The following is a 19,642-nucleotide window of genomic DNA, read 5'->3' on the forward strand; positions in this document are numbered from 1 at the left end:
ATGTATGTATGTATGTATGTATGTATGTATGTATGTATGTACGTATGTATGTATGTATGTATGTACGTATGTATGTATGTATATATCTATGCATGTATGTATGCGTGTGTACATATATATACTACTATGTGTGTGTATACAAACACACATACATGCATACATACATACATACATTCATACATACATACATACATACATACATACATACATACACACACGCATACATACATACATACATACATACATACATACATACATACATACATACATACATACATACATACATGCATACATGTATGCATACATGTATACAAAAATACCTATATTTGTATTTCGACACAGCATCTCGCTGTGGGTGCAACTATTCGCATTTTTAGAGACATAGAAACACACACACACACACACACACATGCCTTCATAGCCACCCTCATTCTACCCTGCATAAAACTAGGTTACCAGACACAGCCGAGTAGCGAGCCGGAATACAGAGCATTCTCTTCGCTGATGTAATATTAGCAGCAGCAGTAGCTGTAATGGTAAGGTCGTGGGGGTTGTAGTGGTAGTAGCGATAGTGGTGTAGTTTAGTGCGAAGATTACGGCGGAATTCTTGATTACGGAGTGTGTGGGTGCGTTGTTGGATGTGGGCCCGCGAGCTGTGACTAACAGTAGCAGTAGTGGCTGCTGCAGTAGCAACAGCAATTGTAGTACTTGTAGTAGCAGTAGTGGTGGCAACAATGTAGGCTTGCAGTGGCAGCAATTTTGAGCCCTAGGCCAGCCAAGCCCGGGCAGCCCCTTAATTTTAGAAGTATCGTGTTTAAGTGTGTGGGACATGATTTGAAGGAGATTTGGCTGCTATCTCAGGTGACTATATAGAGGCCATGGAAGTTAAATTATTTGAAAAAGAAATAATTACAATATTAGTCATTAAATTAATGTCTTTTCCTCACCACATGTGTTTTTTTCTAATTATTTAATATTCATTATGTTGACACTTGGCGGCTAAACTGAAATTTACGTCCAGCAGTAAGGAAATTGCACTTATAGTGCTGAGAACTTCATGACTACCATTTTATATCGACACTTATGCCCCTTTCATATCACTCTTCAGGATAGAGAGTACTCGCGGCGAAGTGAGAAAAATATTGGCTTCAAAGCTGAATGCCAGAAACATAATTTCGGCAATAAACTCGCGCACCGTCGCAGTAGTTCATTTATGGCGCTGGAATCCTGAAGTGGACAGAGGAGGAGCTAAAGGAGATAGACAGGAAGTCAATAAAGATCCTAACGATGTATAGAGCCCTTCATCCACGTGAAGACACTGATTGCCTATAGATGAAGAGAGCAAATGGAGGAAGGGGACTTATAAGTGTGGAAGACCGCGTGCATATTGAACTCGAGTGCTTAATGAGTTACCTAGCTCAAAGTAAGGAAACCTTGCTAGTGACAAAAAAAAGGGAAAAACAAAGGAAGAAGTACAAAAACGACATGAAGAAGAATTACGCAAGATGGGACTACATAATCAATTCCATGTAGCCACAAAAGAAGTTGCTGGAAAAATAGGTGGGATTGGCTGATGAAAGGAACCCTAAAAAAAGAGACTGAAAGCACTATATTGGCAGCGCAGGACCAAGCTCTGGCCACGAACTGGAGGGCCAATCTGAGGAATGAGCAAGTGTTTTCGCTGTGCCCCATCTGCAATACAGGGGATGAAACCATTGCCCACATCACGAACGAATGCCCTAGTCTTGTCCAAAACCACCACAGATTGTGGCGACACGACCAGGTAGCGAAAGTGCTACATTGGAAACTGTACGAAAAGAGGGGGTCAGAGTGGCAAGACGTGGTATGAACACAAACCACAGACTAGCAAAATTCTCTGGGATTTCTCAATCCAAAATGATCAAGTGTTAGAGCATAACAGGCTGGTCCTAGTGGTTGATAGACAAAGTGTACGGCATGTGCTATATAGTTGATGTTGCAATCCCATTTGACCCACGAATAGTCAAGAAGGAAAGCGAAACGATAGATAAATACAACCCTCTTAAGTACGGAATAGCCCGACTATGGAAAATGAAGAAGATGAAGATGGTGCCAATTGTTAGGTCTTTGGGAATAGTATCAGAAGGCATCAAAGAGAATGTAAAGGAAATTGGAATAGAATGCCCAGTAGAGCTGTTACAAAAGGTTTGCTTCCTTGGCACGGCCAGAATAATTAGGAAAGTATTAGATAGCTGAAAAAAACAATAGATACCGTAGGCTGTAGCTAGTAAGACCGCAACGCATGCAAGACTTCAGGTGTCACAACAAAACCTGTAATAAAGAGAAAATAATGATAATAATAATAATAAAGATCAGCTATTGATCAATAAAGCCATAACTGAAGACAGCAATAGGAAAAAGAAGGGTTTAAAGATTGCTTGGTTTAATTACCGAAATACTTTTCATAGTATTTACCATACATAGATCCTACAAAACACTAGCCATGCACAAGGTAGCACCAATAATCATAAAATATATAAAATATTTCATGAATAAGTAGCAAATAATGCTACAGCTCCAGACAAAAGAGGGACTCATAAAAACCAAAGGAATATTCTAAGGAGACACGCTCTCTCCACTCCTTTTCTGCTTGGCACTCACACTTTTATCTGACATGCTAAACAGAACTGGATGTGGATACAACTATTACGGCAAAACAATCGGCCACCTCTTATATATGGATGACCTAAAACTGTACGCTATAAATGATAAACAACTAGAAACATTACTACAGACAGTTCGTGTATTTACCAAAGAAATAAACATGAAATTTGGCTTGGAATAATATTTCAAAGCAACATTGAAAAGAGGAAAACTATTTAAGAGTAGCAACATCATTCTAGATAAAGCAAATGAAATAAGAAAATTAGACCAAAGCCAGTCATACAAATACTTAGGAATCAATGTACTAGATACGATACAACACACAAATGAAAGAGAAAATAAAAAAAGAATACTATAGACGAGTTAGAGTAATACTGAAAACAGAGCTCAATGCAAAAAACAAGATAATATGTATTAACACGGTAGCTGTCCATAATAATAATAATATTTTACTCAACTATTTTTTATTTTTCCTTTTTCCCCTGTCTTCCCCTTTTCTCTATCAGACGACTCTGTAAATTAACAATCTGGTGTGCTTGTTTTAATGGTCTATGAATGTATACAGGACGTTTCTCAGCCCTAGCTGTCAGGAAGACACTCGGCAAGGAATGAAAACAGGATTGAAAGAAGATGCTAATGAAAATGATAATAATAATAATGACAACAACAACAGCAAGCGAAATTAAACGGACGGAATAATATTGAAGCTACCAATACCTGGGCGGTTTTACTCCTTGGATATGGAGAAGGGGTGATCACATGATTCTGAGGAAAGCAAAAGCTGGGTAAGTATTCAAAAGCTGCCAACAAAAAGTAAACCATTTGTTATTCATGGATGACCTCGAACTTTATGGTAAAGGTGAAGCCCAAGTCAGTTCCCTCGTTGATACGGTGTATACTCTCAGTGCTAATATCAGAATAGAGTTCGGACTGAGAAAGTGTGGTGTGTTAGTCTTGAAGAGAGGCAAAATCAAATGCATGGACGGGCTAACGGTACCGTCGGGGGAAGTTATGAAGCAGATAGAAGAGACGGGCTATAAGTGCTAGGGAATTTTGGAAATGGATAAATTGATGGAGAAAGAGGTGAGAGAAAAATTTAAGGTGGAGTACTTGCGTAAACTGAGACTGATCCTTAAGCCGAAATTAAACAGACGGAATAAGATCGAAGCTATCAACACCTGGGCGGTTTCGCTCCTTAGATATGGAGCAGGAGTAATCGCATGGACAGTAGACGAAATAAACAGCTTAGACAGAAAGACAAGGAAGTTGCTAACTAGATATGGGACACTCCACCCAAAAAGTGACACAGACAAACTGTATATACCAAAAACAAAAGAGGGTAAGAGGACTTATTGGATGCGAACACAGCATTAGAGCAGAAGAAAACAACATAGCATGGTATGTAAAAAATTCCACAGCATTCTGTAGGATGAATGATGGCAAAAATAAAGCACTGTACAAGCAATTGAAAACGAATGAAACTGAGAATAGGTGGGTAAAGAAAAGAATGCATGGACAATTTCATAGGGATGTTGAAGACAGAGAAAAAAGATTGCTGTGGATGACTAAAAGTGATTTAAAACCGGAAACGGAGACTCTAATCTGTGCTGCATCAGAAAGTGATAAGTGCAGAATCTGTGGACAAAATGGTGAAACCGTGTGGTATATTACCAGTCAATGTAGGTCACTAACCAAGAAGGAATATAAGAGACGTCGCGACAATGCAGCAAGGCTTGTCTATTTGACACTTTGCAACAAGTATGGACTTGACAGAGCAAAAACTTGGTACGACTACAAACCCGAAGGCGTCATCGAAAATGATAATGCAAAGACCCTGTGGGATTTTATGATTCAGTGCGACTATGAGATAGAGAATAAGAAGCCAGACATAGTCTTAATTGATAAAGAAAGCAAGCTATGCTGGATCATAAATATAGCATGCCCAGCTGACAACAAGGCATGCGATAAGGAAGAAAGAAAAGTCGATAGATACGGCAGGTTTGCTTGAGAGGTTAAGCAGTTGTTGAGAGGTACATGGAACAAATTGGGGCTGCAATAAGGGTGGAGTACTTATAGAAAACAGTACTGCTGAAACCGATCGAATACTCCAGATGGTGCTCGAAAAAGACGAGGTGTTACCTTAGTTCATTGGTAGCGAACAGCTGACACTGTAGTACACCTCCAGCGTTAGAAGCTGTGCAAAGGTAATAATAATAATAATAATAATAATAATAATAATAATAATAATAATAATAATAATAATATTAATAATAAAATAACATAGCATAAAATGTAAAAAATTCCACAGAACCACTATTATTGCAAGTAAGAACGATCAGTCTTGTGTAGGATGGGAGATTACAAAAATAAAGCTCTGTACAAGCACTTGAGAATGAATGGAAGTGAAAATTGGTGGATAAAGAAAAGAATGTATGGACAATTTCTTAGGGATGTTGAAGATAAGACAGACAGAGAAAAATGATGGCCATGGATTAGTAAAAGTGATTTAAAACCAGAAATGGACGCTCTAATCTGTGCTGTCCAAGAGCAAGCATTAAGAACCAATTACATCAAATACAGAACAGCAAGACATCAGAAAGTGCAGAGTTTGTGGATAAAATGAGGAAACCGTATGGTATATTACCAGTCAGTGTACGCCACTAGCTCAGAAGGAATATAAGAGACATGACAATATGGCAAGTATTGTCCATTGGGCACTAAGGTTGGACATGTAGAGATTCCCATTTGGTGTACGCGGCAGAATGCACGGAACACAATTAAACAAAAGGTTTAATGGGAACATATTCGACCTCAGGCACAATAGCAGTAGTTCGATGGAACATGCCGAACATTTCGTTTCAAACGGCTGCAATTTTGAGAAAGACTTGAAAATGCATATTCTCAGAAAATATTCTGAATCTACTTCACTTTCACTTCTCAGAATGCATGAGGAGAAATTCGTTTGCGGGTTATTAATATCACGCCCTGGAGGAATGACAGATGACAGGAGAATATCATCAAATATATACACAACTTTTTGAGTAAATATTCTTCTTTTTCTTTTTTTCTGTCTTTCTTCTGTCTTCATTTTATCTGTCTTTTTTTTTTGTCATTTTTTTCTTTGCGCCTGTTATAAGATTGAAACTTAATGACTGATGATGTCATTCCATCAACGTATGGATGCTGGTTGCTCTCGTTCATACTTTACATTTAAATTTCTGTAATTTTTAATTTTTATCACTTCTTATTTTGAAATTGACCAAGACAGACTTACTGTTGAAATATCGTTCAACCAATAAATTCTAACTGAGCCCCATGTGCTGTTTATCTTGATATGAGATCACCATGTTGCGCACATATGGTTGTGATGCATGTGCCTGGTGTACCCTTATCAGACTGGTAGTCATGATGGGTATACTGGGCTTCGTATTTTTACCCCAGTGTCACTTTGATGGCATGCACTGCTCTCACACTCAATAATAATAACAACAACAATAATAACAACATGGATGTGCTACAGCGGAATAACATGGATGTGCTACACCGGGCTTTTCATTCAAAAACAAATCTAATCTAATAACATTGGTGGAATGGGATAAAGAAACCTGTTGAAGATTTGAAGGTAACGGCCTGTTAACGAAAATAATCACAAAAACGAAATTTTACTGCCATACAAAGAACAGTTTCTCCTAAGCACGATATCTCAGTGAAAGATGAGCGAAACACACGTGAGAAATCAACATCCGAATGTTTACAAATTATAAAATTTAAATGGAAGAAACAGTAAGTACATAAATTGATTAATTACGCATACACTTGAATGTAAAAGACTACACATACACCCCAATGTTTACACAACTACATGAAATTTACAGGACATACATAAACGGATATGAAAATACGTATCATAAACGAAGCAAAAAAACAAAACAAAACAGGAACTCAAGCAAATGGAAGTCTTTAGGAAAGGATAAAATTCCTAACTTCCTGTTGAATGCCTTCTCAGAGAGCCATGAACTACTAACTAAACCATACAACAATGTTTTGCAACAACCTAGTATGATTCCCTCTTGGCTAGTTAATGGTGTAACATTTCTACTTCCAAAAAATGAAGAAACAAATGAACCAAAAACTTACAGGCCCATGACCTGCTTAATAACAAGGCATAACATCTGTGTTGACTGAATATACCTATAGTTTTAGGGTGTGGCTAACCACTAGAAGTTTAACACTTCTCATAGCTTGGGAGTATTCTTTCGAAGAACCCTACGTTGAAAAGGACTTGGAGAACTGGATTAGGGCAGCCCACTTCGCCTTCGGTAGACTCAGCCAACGTGTATTCTTCAGTCACGCACTGACCATCCGGACAAAGATCATGGTCTTCCGTGCTATTGTCCTTTCAACTCTTCTCTACGCTTATGAGACTTGGACGTTGTACCACCGTGACTTCAAGCGTCTTGAAAGCTTCCAGCAATTCAAGCCACGACATATTCTCAATATTCGATGGGCAGATCATATTACCAACAATGAGGTTCTTCGCTGCTCCTTAATACCAAGCGTCGAAGCCACCATTCTTCCCCATCGTCTCCGTTGGGTAGGTCACGTCCAGCGTATGGAGCCCTCTCGTCTCACGAGGATCATGCTCTACGGAGAACTTACAATCGGAATAAGACCCAGAGGAGGCTCGAAATTCCGTTTTAAAGACCATCTCAAAGGAAACCTAGCTCAAACTAACATCCAGCCATCCTCATGGGAACAGATTGCCATGGAGGACTGCTATTCGCAATGGAGCCAGCTCCTTCGAGCAGAACAGACAACAGAATGAGGAAGTAAAATGCAGGAGAAGAAAGGAGCGTCTTCAACATCCTCGACCTGCACCGATCATCCTGTGCAAATTCTGCCCACGACTCTTTCACCACCGACTTGGATTCCAAAGTCACATTCGGCACAAATATCTGCCGAGGAGACTGGATGGAGACTCACGAACCCAATGCTCCGATACGAGCTGGAGCCGACGTTAGTTTTTTTAATATAAGGTGGCATATTCCCTAAAGAACAAAAAGGATGTAAACGTGGGTCATATGATTGTAAAGATCAGCGACTCATCACTGGGATGATCTTGGAAGATTGTCACAAACGACACAGAAATTTGTCGATAGCCTGGATAGACTATATAAAAGCTTTTGATAGTCTACCACATAGCTGGATTAAGAAATGTCTGGGAATGTATAAAATCGCACCTATTCTGCGAAACTTCTTGTCTGTAAGTATGAGATTATCAGAACCACACTGACTTTGCACAGTGACAATGAATCTCTCAATGTTGGAGATGTAAGAATTTCATGTGGCATTTTCCAGGGTGACTCTCTATCACTACTCCTCTTTTGTCTAACCTTAAAGCCTCTCTCAAAATTGCTCGATAATGTACAATATGGCTATAAAATGTTTGATAAAAAATATAAATCATCTCATTTACATGGATGATTTAAAACTTTTAAAAAAATATGATCAACAAATACAGGGCTTACTAACAAATGTTAAACAGTTCAGTGATGACATCAAGATGCAAAAGCTACCATTATAAAAAAAAATCACAGAAACATCCAACGTTAATCTTGACCAGCAGAATATCATAAAGAAGTTACAGCCAGGGTAAAGCTACAAATACCTAGGAATATTTGAAGGGGATGGTATCAAACATTCAGTGATAAGAGAAAGGATCAGAAGAGAATGTTATCGAAGGGTAAGGGCAATACTCAAGACAGAACTGAATGCAAAAAACAGGATCGAAGCGATCAATACTTTAGCCATATCAGTCGTGACTTATAGTTTCAATATCATTAACTGGTCAATCACTGAAATAATCTGAAAGTTTGGACTTGACAGAGCGAAAAATTGGTACGACCATAAACTTGAAGGTGTCATCGAAAATGATAATGCAAAGATCCTATGGGATTTTATGTGTGTGTGTCTCAAACACCCCATCAAACACACACACACACACTCTCTCTCTCTCTCACATACACACGCACGCACATCAAATCTTCCGATCAAGGTCAAAAGATCAAAAGATCCCATTTTCCCCCAACCCCATATGTAAAGATATATATGTATACACATTATATATATATTTATATACACTCATATATATATAAACACAATATATCTGATTAATAATATCTGTTATGATTGTGCGATGGTGGTAGGCGATAATATGTCACCGTTTTAAAAGACGGGAATATTTAAACTGTTGCTACTGTCACGCTCTCTCTGTATACATAGGGGTAGAAGTACAGTGAGAAAGGTGGTGGAGAAAGAGTGAAAGAGAGATGGCGAAGCTGTGAAACGTCGTTATAGAGAGAAAGTTATAGAGAAAGTGAAGACAGACGTACAAAGAGAGAGAGAGAGAGAGAGAGAGAGAGAGGGGAGTGAAGGAAAGAGTGGTAGCGCTAGCGAATGCGGCGAGGGAAAGATAGTGGAAACTTCAAACGTCGTTATAGAGAGAATGTGAAGGGAGGGGAGGAAAGAGAGAGATGGAAGAAGAAAGGGTGATAACCATTAGAGAGAAAAAACAAACACTTGTCAATTTTCACTCTCTTTGCCATAGCAACCACATCTTTATAGCTTGCAAATTTTAACCATCGCAGGTCGGATCATCACCACGCATTTAGTACCCTTGCCAATTTTCAGCTCGATCCTAGCACGTCTAGTGCCATTGAATCCTTACCAAAGCCAAAGTGTCAAGTTTTTTCCTCTTTTATATAGGTAGACAAGAAGAGAGACCACTTAGTGGATCCCTTATATGCTAAAAATAATATTAATTTCTACTCTTATCTTTTATCATGCTTTGCTACCTTTTATACTATCAGGTTTGGTGAAATTATTTTTAAAATTATTAATTGCTTTTTTTACTACTTTTTTAAAATTTCTTTATGTTCGATTCAATTAACAACCAACTCACGCTCTCGTATGCACGCACATACACACACAAACACACACACATGCACACACGCATATACATACACTCACGCACACACGCACGCACGCATGCGCACACGCATGCACATGCACATATTATTTCGCAACAGATAAGTAATCTTGATATTTACGTACAGTCGTTATTTGTAAATGTAATCGTTGAAACCGCTGAGTTGTTCCCCTTACAACGTATCTATTTCTGAGTGCTGAAATATTTTTAAAAAATCACTATTTTTGCCATAGCAACCATATCTTTACAGCTTGCGAGTTTTAACCATCTCTGGTCTCATTTTCACTACGCATTTAGTATCCCTGCCAATTTTCAGCTCGATCCTAGCCTCGATTTGGCGGCCATGAAACGTCAAATCAAAACATGCATACAATTTTCGTCCAAAGACTGTGATATATATATATATATATATTCAGATTTTGCAAGGACTAGAGAGCCAGAGATGATGTGGTCAATTGTCTCATTGTGCTGGTTGCACATTCTGTATTTGGTGTTAGGACCTGTTTTCATTACTTTGCTTTTTTAGTTGTTTGTGATCATGCATTGGTATTTATAACCATATTTATATATATGAAATAAATAAATTTGTATAAGATTATTAGAGAATATACAGTAAATAGTAGTTATATAAATTATTTTAATTTATGGAGATTTTAGTATAATTTATCGGAGTTAAATCTAAATTTTAGTTTTCTAGGGAAAGATATTATAGTGTATAGTGATTCTATACTCTATTAGTGACTTTATTCTCTTTATCTATTAAAACTAAAATATATTCGTAGTTTTCATTGAAAAAAATGTATATTTCCATCTGTTTGTTCCATTTCTGTAAACAACGTAATTCCACGAGTTTTTATAAACGCTTAATAAGAAATTTTTTAGTTAATGATACGCTTTTTGAGAGATATGTAAACTTTGATGATTTAAGAAATATTATTGTACTCTATATAACTATTGATTGTTAAATATGAATTTATAATTTTTTTTATCTGTTAATGATAATTTAGATATGTACATTTATTTAATTATTTGTAGTTTATAATTATTATATCTGAACGTAAATTTTAAGATATTAGTCACATTGCAATCTAGATCTCTATTATACTTAACCTGAAGATTGACTATAATTTAAAATTGAATTCATTTCAATTAAATTTAAATTTAATTGTAATTCGAATTTAATTATAGCCATAAAACGTACGTAGTTTTTTTTTTTACTTATATATTGATTATTCACTTTTATACTTTTTGTGATCTAGTTATATGTTTTATAAAACTATATTTTATTTATTATTTATGTTTTGCTTTATGTCTCTCATTGTTTGAATTGCATAATAGTGGTTTTATCTCTAATTTATATTTTATATATTTATATTGTGAAATTTGATTTAATACTAAATTGAATTTTTCCCTGCAAGTTTGAAGTTATACTCCCTAATATTATATATATATATATATATATAGGGAGAGAGACAGAGAGAGAGAGAGAGAGATTGTGTGCGTGCGTGTGTGTGTGTGTATGTATGTGTGTGTGCGTGTATATATATATATATATATATATATGTATACACATATACACACATACTGAAAATATGTACGTATATGCATTTATGTACGCTTGTATATGAGTATATATGTGTTTATGTATGTATGCATGTATGCATGGATGTATGTATATATGTAGATGTATGTATGAATGTATGTATATATGCATGTGCTTGTGTATACATGTATGTGCGTGCGTGCGTGAGCGACGTGTGTATTAATAAATGTGCATTTCTATGCCTGTGTCTTAATTCATGGGCTCATACCCCAGGGATTTTTCCCTCACGACTTGCTCATATTTGTAAAATCAGAGTAACCACGTTACTGTTTCTGTACTACTTTCGGCCAGCGAATCAAATTCGGATCACCCTCTAACACCTTTAGACTAGAAAAAAAAATGCGGACTAAATTTATGATAATGGAAGTAAAAGTACAGAGGGCAAATGAGCTGGATGTAAACTGGAGAAACAGGATGTCAAGCAGTGACATTAATAAACATATTTGAAATTCTTTTGTCTTTTATATATGTCTCGGCTGCAAAACATTCTTCATGTTTGTTTGGGATACAGTGGCACTGAACACCAATTTTTTTGTAAATCAGCTTCTTTTCATCTTGAAGAAATTCAAGTTCAGTATTATTCGTGTTGTTATTCCCTTATGTCCCAGCGGATCTTTTCGGTTTGAACGGCAGTTTTTTCTAGCGGTGTCATATGAAATTGTCACCCATAGTTTTGACCCTAGTATCGATCTATTGCATTTCAATCTGTTTTAGGGTTAGGGTTAGTTAGGGTTAGGGGTGGAGGGAAGGGTATCTTTTTTTCTTCACAAATGTAAATAAACCCAATCTGTTTCTTAAACGAGGGACATATTCATACGGCACAGAATGCTTTTTAGCTCAATAGACGTCACTAATTGGTTGAAATTGCAGAAATTGAAGAAAAAAACAACAACAAATATCTTGCAAACTATAAAATTTTCTCAATAAAGCCAAGAGAAAAAGATGTTTTATAAACACATTCTACCAGTATACGAAGTTTAAAATTTTTTAGTTACCTAGAAATTATGTTAAAAACTGCCGTTCAAACCGAAAAGATCCGTTCCAGCTATTAAGTCAACAGAAGAATATTAGTGGCACATTCCAGCTGAAATGCCTACCAAGTGCCAGCAATAACAAGCCTGATATAATTACTTGCGACAGAAAAGAAAAATCATGTATACTCATATAGGTTAGCAGCCCTGCAGGCGTAAATATCTCTTCTAAAATCAGCGACGAAAATCTTTATGGACAAGTGCTTCGAAATCTACCACCTCTCTGCTTTGATTATAAATTCACATTTATGCCAATAACCATTGATGCACTTGTTAGTACATGTCTAAGGAACAATGTAGAAAAACTAGGATTTTCAAGCAAAGAAATCGGCTAACGCGCACTTTATAGATACAATCTACGAATGGAAAAGTAAAAAAATATAATTCAAAACTTCCCTAAATTCAATATGTAACAATTGTCGTTAACCAAATTTCAGCTCCTTTCTTCTCGAAAAATTCTAATAGATAAAAAAGTGAAGAAATTTGCATCATCCATCCATCCATCCATCCATCCATCCATCCATCCATCCATCCATCCATCCATCCATCCATCCATCCATCCATCCATCCATCCATCCATCCTCCCATCCATCCATCCATCCATCCATCCATCCATCCATCCATCCATCCATCTGCACGTGATTCTACCAGAGAATTAGCTTAAGGGAACAGATAGAAATAGTATGGCATTGTGTCTGAAAAGGATTTTCCATTTGGAGTACAATCCATTTGATGGGATTCCATACAATTTCTTTTTACCCAGTTTCCCATTTCACTTACAGGTTCGAGATGATAGAGAATGACTCTTGCATAAGATGCTACGCCGTGGGAGGCAACCTAGGATATTATAGCCGCGAAGGGAACTTTTGTAACCATTTGGTTAATGCACACACTCACATTCATGCACACATACACACGCACAAGCACACTAACACATATACATACAGAGACAAGTATTTGCGCATGTCTCGATTCTTTCTCTCTCTCTCTATGTGTCTGCGTGTGTGTGTATGTGTGAGTGAATAAGTGAGAGAGAGAGAGAGAAAGAGAGAGAGAGAGAGAGGAGAGAGAAGAGAGAGAGAGAGAAAGAGAGAGAGAGAGAAAGAGAGAGAGAGAAAGTGTGTGTGAGAGAGAGAGAAGAGAGAGAGAGAGAGAGAGAGAGAGAGAGAGAGAGAGAGAGAGAGAGAGAGAGAGAGAGAGAGAGAGAGAGTAAAACACGATCTTTTAATTCCGAACATAAGATTCATAATGGAGTGGGAATTAACATCATCCATGTCATGAGACAAAAAGTTTTCGAAAACTAAAATTACACCTTTGCTAATGCAAATTATTTATAACTGATTCTTGTTTAAAATGCATGGGAAATTACTGCGAAAATTTAATTTAAAGTCTTGCCTTACTCTTGTATCAACCATTAACCATCAACCATCAGCTATTAGTTAATCATCAACTACCAACCGTCGTCCATCAACCAACAACCAGCAACTAGCATCTAGCAGGATAAATTTCGTTTTGAAAAACAATCCATCTGTTGGCAAAGTCACAAGACAGAAGCAAACATCGGTAAACAAAATATAACTCCTACTCCGTCTTGGTATTTGTCAGAATCATGAAAAGGAATATTTAGAAATAACTTTAACTTCATTAATATACGGAAATCTATGTTAACCTCATTGCTATACAATAACCGAGGGAGAATGTTAAATTCTCCTTCCACGTGTCCTAGGTTGCCTCCCAACGGGGTTCTCTCCAAAACAGTGTTTATCTCAGCATTTAGCGGCATTAATCGGATAATGAGAGACAGTTATGTACGATATGTCCCGAAACAATGCCTGTCTACAGGTGGCAAACGTGCTCAAGATCTGAAGATCTGATACCTGTTACTTCTGACAACTAGGCGCATGGAGAGTTTAAGTAATACTTCTTAAGTCTTCTTCCATTACACTGCATCGCCACTCTTAGCCAAAACTTTAGAAAATAACATATGTAGCTGCTATTGAACTCGTAACCAAGAATAGTTGATGGTTAAATCTTTTCTTTTATTTCATAACCCAAGGGTGTACATACATCTGTATACTAATGTACAAAGACACAATGGTGTTGTAGGAATGTAGTGTGGTGGGGTAGTGTAGCGTAGTGTGGGGTATAAATGAAGGTAGTGCCGGTGTAGTACAGATGGTGTTGGTGAGAATGCGGGTGATGTGGAGTGGTTGTCTGGTAGAGTAATGTAGTGTTTGTTGGTAGTTTATTGTGGTTATGTGCTGGTATTGACCGCGCTGAGAACACCAGGTCACGTGATTTCGACCTTCCCCTGTCTTGTCAGCGATGGACACTCGACTGCTAGAGATAGCAGCAATTCACTTTTCAACCAACGGTATATAGAATAATAGTGCCAGAACAGGCGCTGTTTTTGCGGTTAGACAGTGGCTAACTATATATATATATATATATATATATATATATAATATATATATATATATATAGTTAATCCAACATGAAAGCACAAAAAAAAAACACAACAACGCGAGGACGTGGAACAAATATAGTATTATTGGACACTCAGGAAGAAGGAAAGAAGGAGGGTTTAACGTTTCGTTTTGAGTGGAGCTCTTCGTCGGAAACAGGAGAAGGAAAGATCCAGAGAAGGGAAGACAGAGGAAAAAAATCGCCAACGGTACACACGCGGTGTCGCTAATATATATATAAATAAATATATATATATATATATATCTATATATATATATATATATAATATATATATATATATATATATAATATATATATATATATATATGTGTGTGTATATTAGCGACAGGAGCAGTAATAAAACCGAGATGTAATATTTATTCCCACTTAAGCATAGATGTTCTGTTAGAACAAGTTATACTGCAGTAGATACTATGAGAGAAATTCTCATATAGGCTTTTGATACAAAATGTATTCTTGTTTATATCACTAGAGGGGGGAGACAAACACCCTCCACCTCCAACGCTGAAACCACCGGATTTCGACTAAATCACGTAATTCATCTCTTCGTCAGCGACATAAACAAAAGTGCATTTTGCACCAAAAACCATGGTATCTACCGCTGAATAATTTGTTCCAACAGAACATCCACGTTTAAGTGGTGATAAATGTCACCTCTCGGTATTCATACTTCTTCTACTGCTAATATATACTTTTTTAAAGTATATATTTAGTGCCTTATTATTTAACACACTCACCGGTAAAATTTCCACTCATTTACTTAATAATTTTTCTAAAATTTTCATTGCGTCTTGCGACCTTTTGAATAGTTGTTGACCCTGTCCGTTATTCAAGCTGCGTTCTTTTTGTTTGTGCGCAAGTGTGTGGGTCAGTGTGTGTGCGCATGTATATATGTATGTATGTGTGTAAATTTGTATGTATTCTGCATAGTCACGTGTTTGTGTGTTTGTGTGTTCATGTTTGTGTGTTTTTATGTGCGTGTGTGTGTTTGCATGTGTGTGTGTACCTCTGTGTCCTAGTGTGAAGTGTGTGTGTGCATATGTTCATGTGTTTCAGTCTTCATTTGCGTACGTGTGTGTACGTGTGCTTATATGTTCATATTACCTATGTACCTATCCGTCAGTGTGTCTATCTGTTTACTTTCATATCCATTTGCCTACATAGATGCGCATACACACACACACACAACACACACACACACACACACACACACACACAAACACACACATCTACATAACAGCCGACACTAACTATCCTACCTGTATATAAATATAAACTGTAGATGTGGGAGTATGATTATCTGCTGCGTATATTTCCTATTTAGTACTGGAGATGTTTCATTTATGAGGACGCACTCCTGTATTTGTCTGAGTGTTGGGCCCTTCGGATAAAATGCAGATGTCAAGTTGTCCCAGGTTGCCTCCATGCTGGTCCTTGGCATGTTGGTAGAGTATGGAAGACTGTTTTTTTTTGTCGTCATATTGTCTCAAATGTTCAATTAGTCTTTCCGCAATGCTCCTAGATGTCTCCCAAGCAACTTTTATGCATTTTAAGCTGTAGAGTACATTTCTAGTTCTACAGTTAATGCCAGTGCTAATCCTACATACCATGCAGTTATCATTGGTGCATATGGTATTCTCAAAGGGGTACGTCCTACATAGTTGTGACCTGATGGAGTTCCTTAGCTTTTCAACAATCTTAATGTTGAGCTTGGTCTCCTTCAGAGTTTTCCTAAATCTACGGGCAAGTTCTCCATGGGCTGTAGCCTCTACAAACATCACTCCTTGATATTTGTCTGTTTTATACTACGTGTTCACCCTGTTTGCTTTGTCACAAGCTCTTTGTATCCTATTCCAGTCTTTGCTTCTATATCTAGGCCAAGTAAATTTTTTTCATTACATATAATGTTATCTAACTTCTTTCTAGCACTCCTGTATACTCGAACCCTATCTTTCTGATCATATCCAGAGAATTGTATGCGGTGCATGAAGTCCTGTACATGTTTCTTCGTTTCATAAGCTTTACATAGTGGGAACACATTGCTCCTTATCCTAACTAAATCTGCTATCAGTATGTTAACTTTCATGTTGTATGACAAAGCTGAGTTCTTGTGAACAACATATTTCGAAGCTATGGTTTTCATGTAATAGGAGTGGAGGATTTGCACTCTTGTTGTTCACAGTCTCTAACCAAAGTTCAGTATCAAGGACGGGAGTATATTTTTGAGGTGCCTAGTGGGGGTAATCTATTGTTACCGTGATACTTTGGTGGATGGAGTTAGCTACTTGCTGGATACTCTCCATTATGTTCCTCTCAGTTTCTACATTACCGTTACTAGAGTTACTCTTAACTATGATATTAATGTCATCTACTGTACACACACACACACACGCACGCACACACACACACACACACACACACACACACACACACCACACACACACACACACACACACACACACACACACAGAGAGACAGACATGACTAGGGTGTTAGGAAACACTTCATTAGTTAACCCTGCTCGGAAATTGCCAAAACTGACGTCAGTATTAAAAATTCTCGATCGCCACTTTTTGGACGATTATTGTCCCTGCTATTGTATATGTTTTTATTCATGTACGTTAACTACAGCATTAGAAGTATTTAGCTCTTATTTCTAGCAATGTAGGTGTTTCCTAAACACCCTAGTCACATTTAGTGACAATTAGAATTCTCCTTTTTGGTGAAACATTGTAAGCTGTTGTTTATATTAATTTTATATACATATATATGGATATATATACAATGAAATAAGTATAAAAATGTGCATTGTCCGTTTAATTAAAAAATTCTATATGTGGCTGAAGATTGCTCAACATTTTAAAACTGATGTAATACTTAGTGCTTAATAAAACGAAGTAGCATGAAACGATTGTACTACACTACCTTGGATATCCTTGTTGCTTATTTTGATTATATATATAAGTATATATATATATATATATGTCTGTGTGTGGACTCGCGGTCATAGGATCGTGGTTTCGTTTCCCAGACTGGGCGTTGTGAGTGTTTATTGAGCGAAAACACCTAAAAGATCCACGAGGCTCCGGCAGGGGTGGTGGCGGTCCCTGCTGTACCCTTTCGCCACAACCTTCTCTCACTCATTCTTCTGCTGGCCTGCTCGCTTAGCCAGCGGGGTGGCGTCATTTGAAGGCTAAAACAATGCGAAGCGCATTGTGACCAGCGATGTGTAGCAACATCTGATAGCCTGGGCGGTCACGGTGATCACGGTGATATATATATATATATATATATATATATATATATATATATATATATATATATATATAATATGTGACAATTATTCGATAGCCATGATAAAACTCCGAGTTTCGGATGCCGAGGTGGAAATCCACGCTGCCATCTCTTCAGTTATTCGGCCATCGGAAAAATGCTATGAAAAATGCATTTTTCCGATGACCGAATAACTGAAGAGATGGCGGCGTGGATTTCCACCTTGGCATCCGAAACTCGGAGTTTTATCATGGCTACCGAATAATTGTCATATATTACATTTACAAATAAATTCCTCTATTTACATAATATCGAGGTCTCTTTCTTTCTTTTGTTGTCTCACCGTTTTGAAAATATAGTAAACTAGCTTACGAGTCGAGTGATTATTCATACAAGAGTGGATGATGAAATGTTGAACCTGAGCTAAATTACATTAGGAAGTGCTGTAAATATATATTCTTGAATTTATTTTCCTTGATGATACAGTTATAACGGCTCATTTCCTGGACGATCCAGATAATTGCGCGTCATTTTGAATGTGTGACCACAGCATTTGACCTTTAAATCAGAAAAATGAAGTCATGAATCAGCTCGTACCTTTTGCCAGAACGAGGACCTATAATGGTTTTGATGTCCTTTAAGTGTCGTGAAAGAGTTAACGTATTTGGGTAGAAAAAATTCTAATGACAACATCTCAAAGGGGCTTACTAAACCTAGTCAGCTTCGGCATCATTTGGAAAGCTCAGTGAACACCCGTGGAAGCACGATGGTGTAGTGTGTGTGTGTGTGTGGTGTGTGTGTGTGTGTGTGTGTGTGTGTGTGTGTGTGTGACATAATAAAAAGGGCACAATATATAAATGTAGACCTATTTATAAGTAATTCGTTAGAATTTAAGCTTTCTTATTATAGTGATTTCAAATTTTGGCACAAGGACAGAAATTTCAAGGAGTGGGTAAATCGATTACACCAACCCCGGTGCTCAACTGAAAGGCAAAGTTGACTTCGGCGGAACTTTGAATTCAGAACGTAAAGACAAACGAAATGCCGCTAAGCATTATGCCCGGCATGCTAACGAACCTGTCGCCTCAAGCTTTCTTGTACATACATATCCCACAATCGTTTGGGTTATTCTACTTTCATAGATATTCGGTGGGCTTGGGAAAGGCAGTTATTTTATGGAAAATTATAAAAAGTTCATAACTATCGTTATGAATGGGATATCTATCTATCTATCTATCTATCTATCTATCTATCTATCTATCTATCTATCTATCTATCTACCTTCTGTCTGTCTGACTGCCTGCCTGTCTGTCTGTCTGCCTGACTGCCTGTCTGTCTGCCTGCTTACCTGCCTGCCTGTCTGTCTGTATGTGTACGTACACACGCACTAATTTGATCACTTTTATTGGTTTGTTTTCGTATCTGCGTGATAGACTCTTGTAGTTCGTGTCCAAATAAGCTACAAGGGTCTGGAGTCTGGATACGTAGATCCCCAAAACAACACAAAACAAAACCTTAATGAAAATAAATGAAAATAGAAGAAAATTGAAAATAGTCGTGTTTTTAATATCATATTTGCGAGCATGTGCACACACATACTTGCATATACATATCCCA

At 37.3% G+C, this 19,642-nt stretch overlaps 1 protein-coding gene across 4 annotated transcripts in view; it reads right to left on the bottom strand.

The window, feature by feature from the left end:
* The window catches only part of LOC115219102 (MDS1 and EVI1 complex locus protein EVI1-A), a 77,315-nt gene that overhangs the window by 22,602 nt on the left and 35,071 nt on the right, over positions 1 to 19,642 (bottom strand). Inside the window, exons 1-2 of one of the 4 annotated variants that reach the window (XM_036508897.1) lie at positions 13,666 to 13,682; positions 2,252 to 2,310 (exon numbers count right to left, since the gene is read on the bottom strand). The exons of 1 other annotated variant lie outside the window; for it this stretch is intronic. In XM_036508897.1, the coding sequence (XP_036364790.1) occupies positions 2,252 to 2,283 (32 nt within the window). In that variant the 5' untranslated portion in view covers positions 2,284 to 2,310; positions 13,666 to 13,682. Of the gene's footprint in view, positions 1 to 2,251; positions 2,311 to 4,782; positions 4,838 to 13,665; positions 13,683 to 19,642 lie in introns of those variants that run through there. 2 more of the 4 variants (XM_029789176.2, XM_036508899.1) reach the window with 2 other exon arrangements.

Source organism: Octopus sinensis, linkage group LG14, assembly GCF_006345805.1.
Source record: "Octopus sinensis linkage group LG14, ASM634580v1, whole genome shotgun sequence".
Taxonomy (NCBI): Eukaryota; Metazoa; Mollusca; class Cephalopoda; order Octopoda; family Octopodidae; genus Octopus; species Octopus sinensis.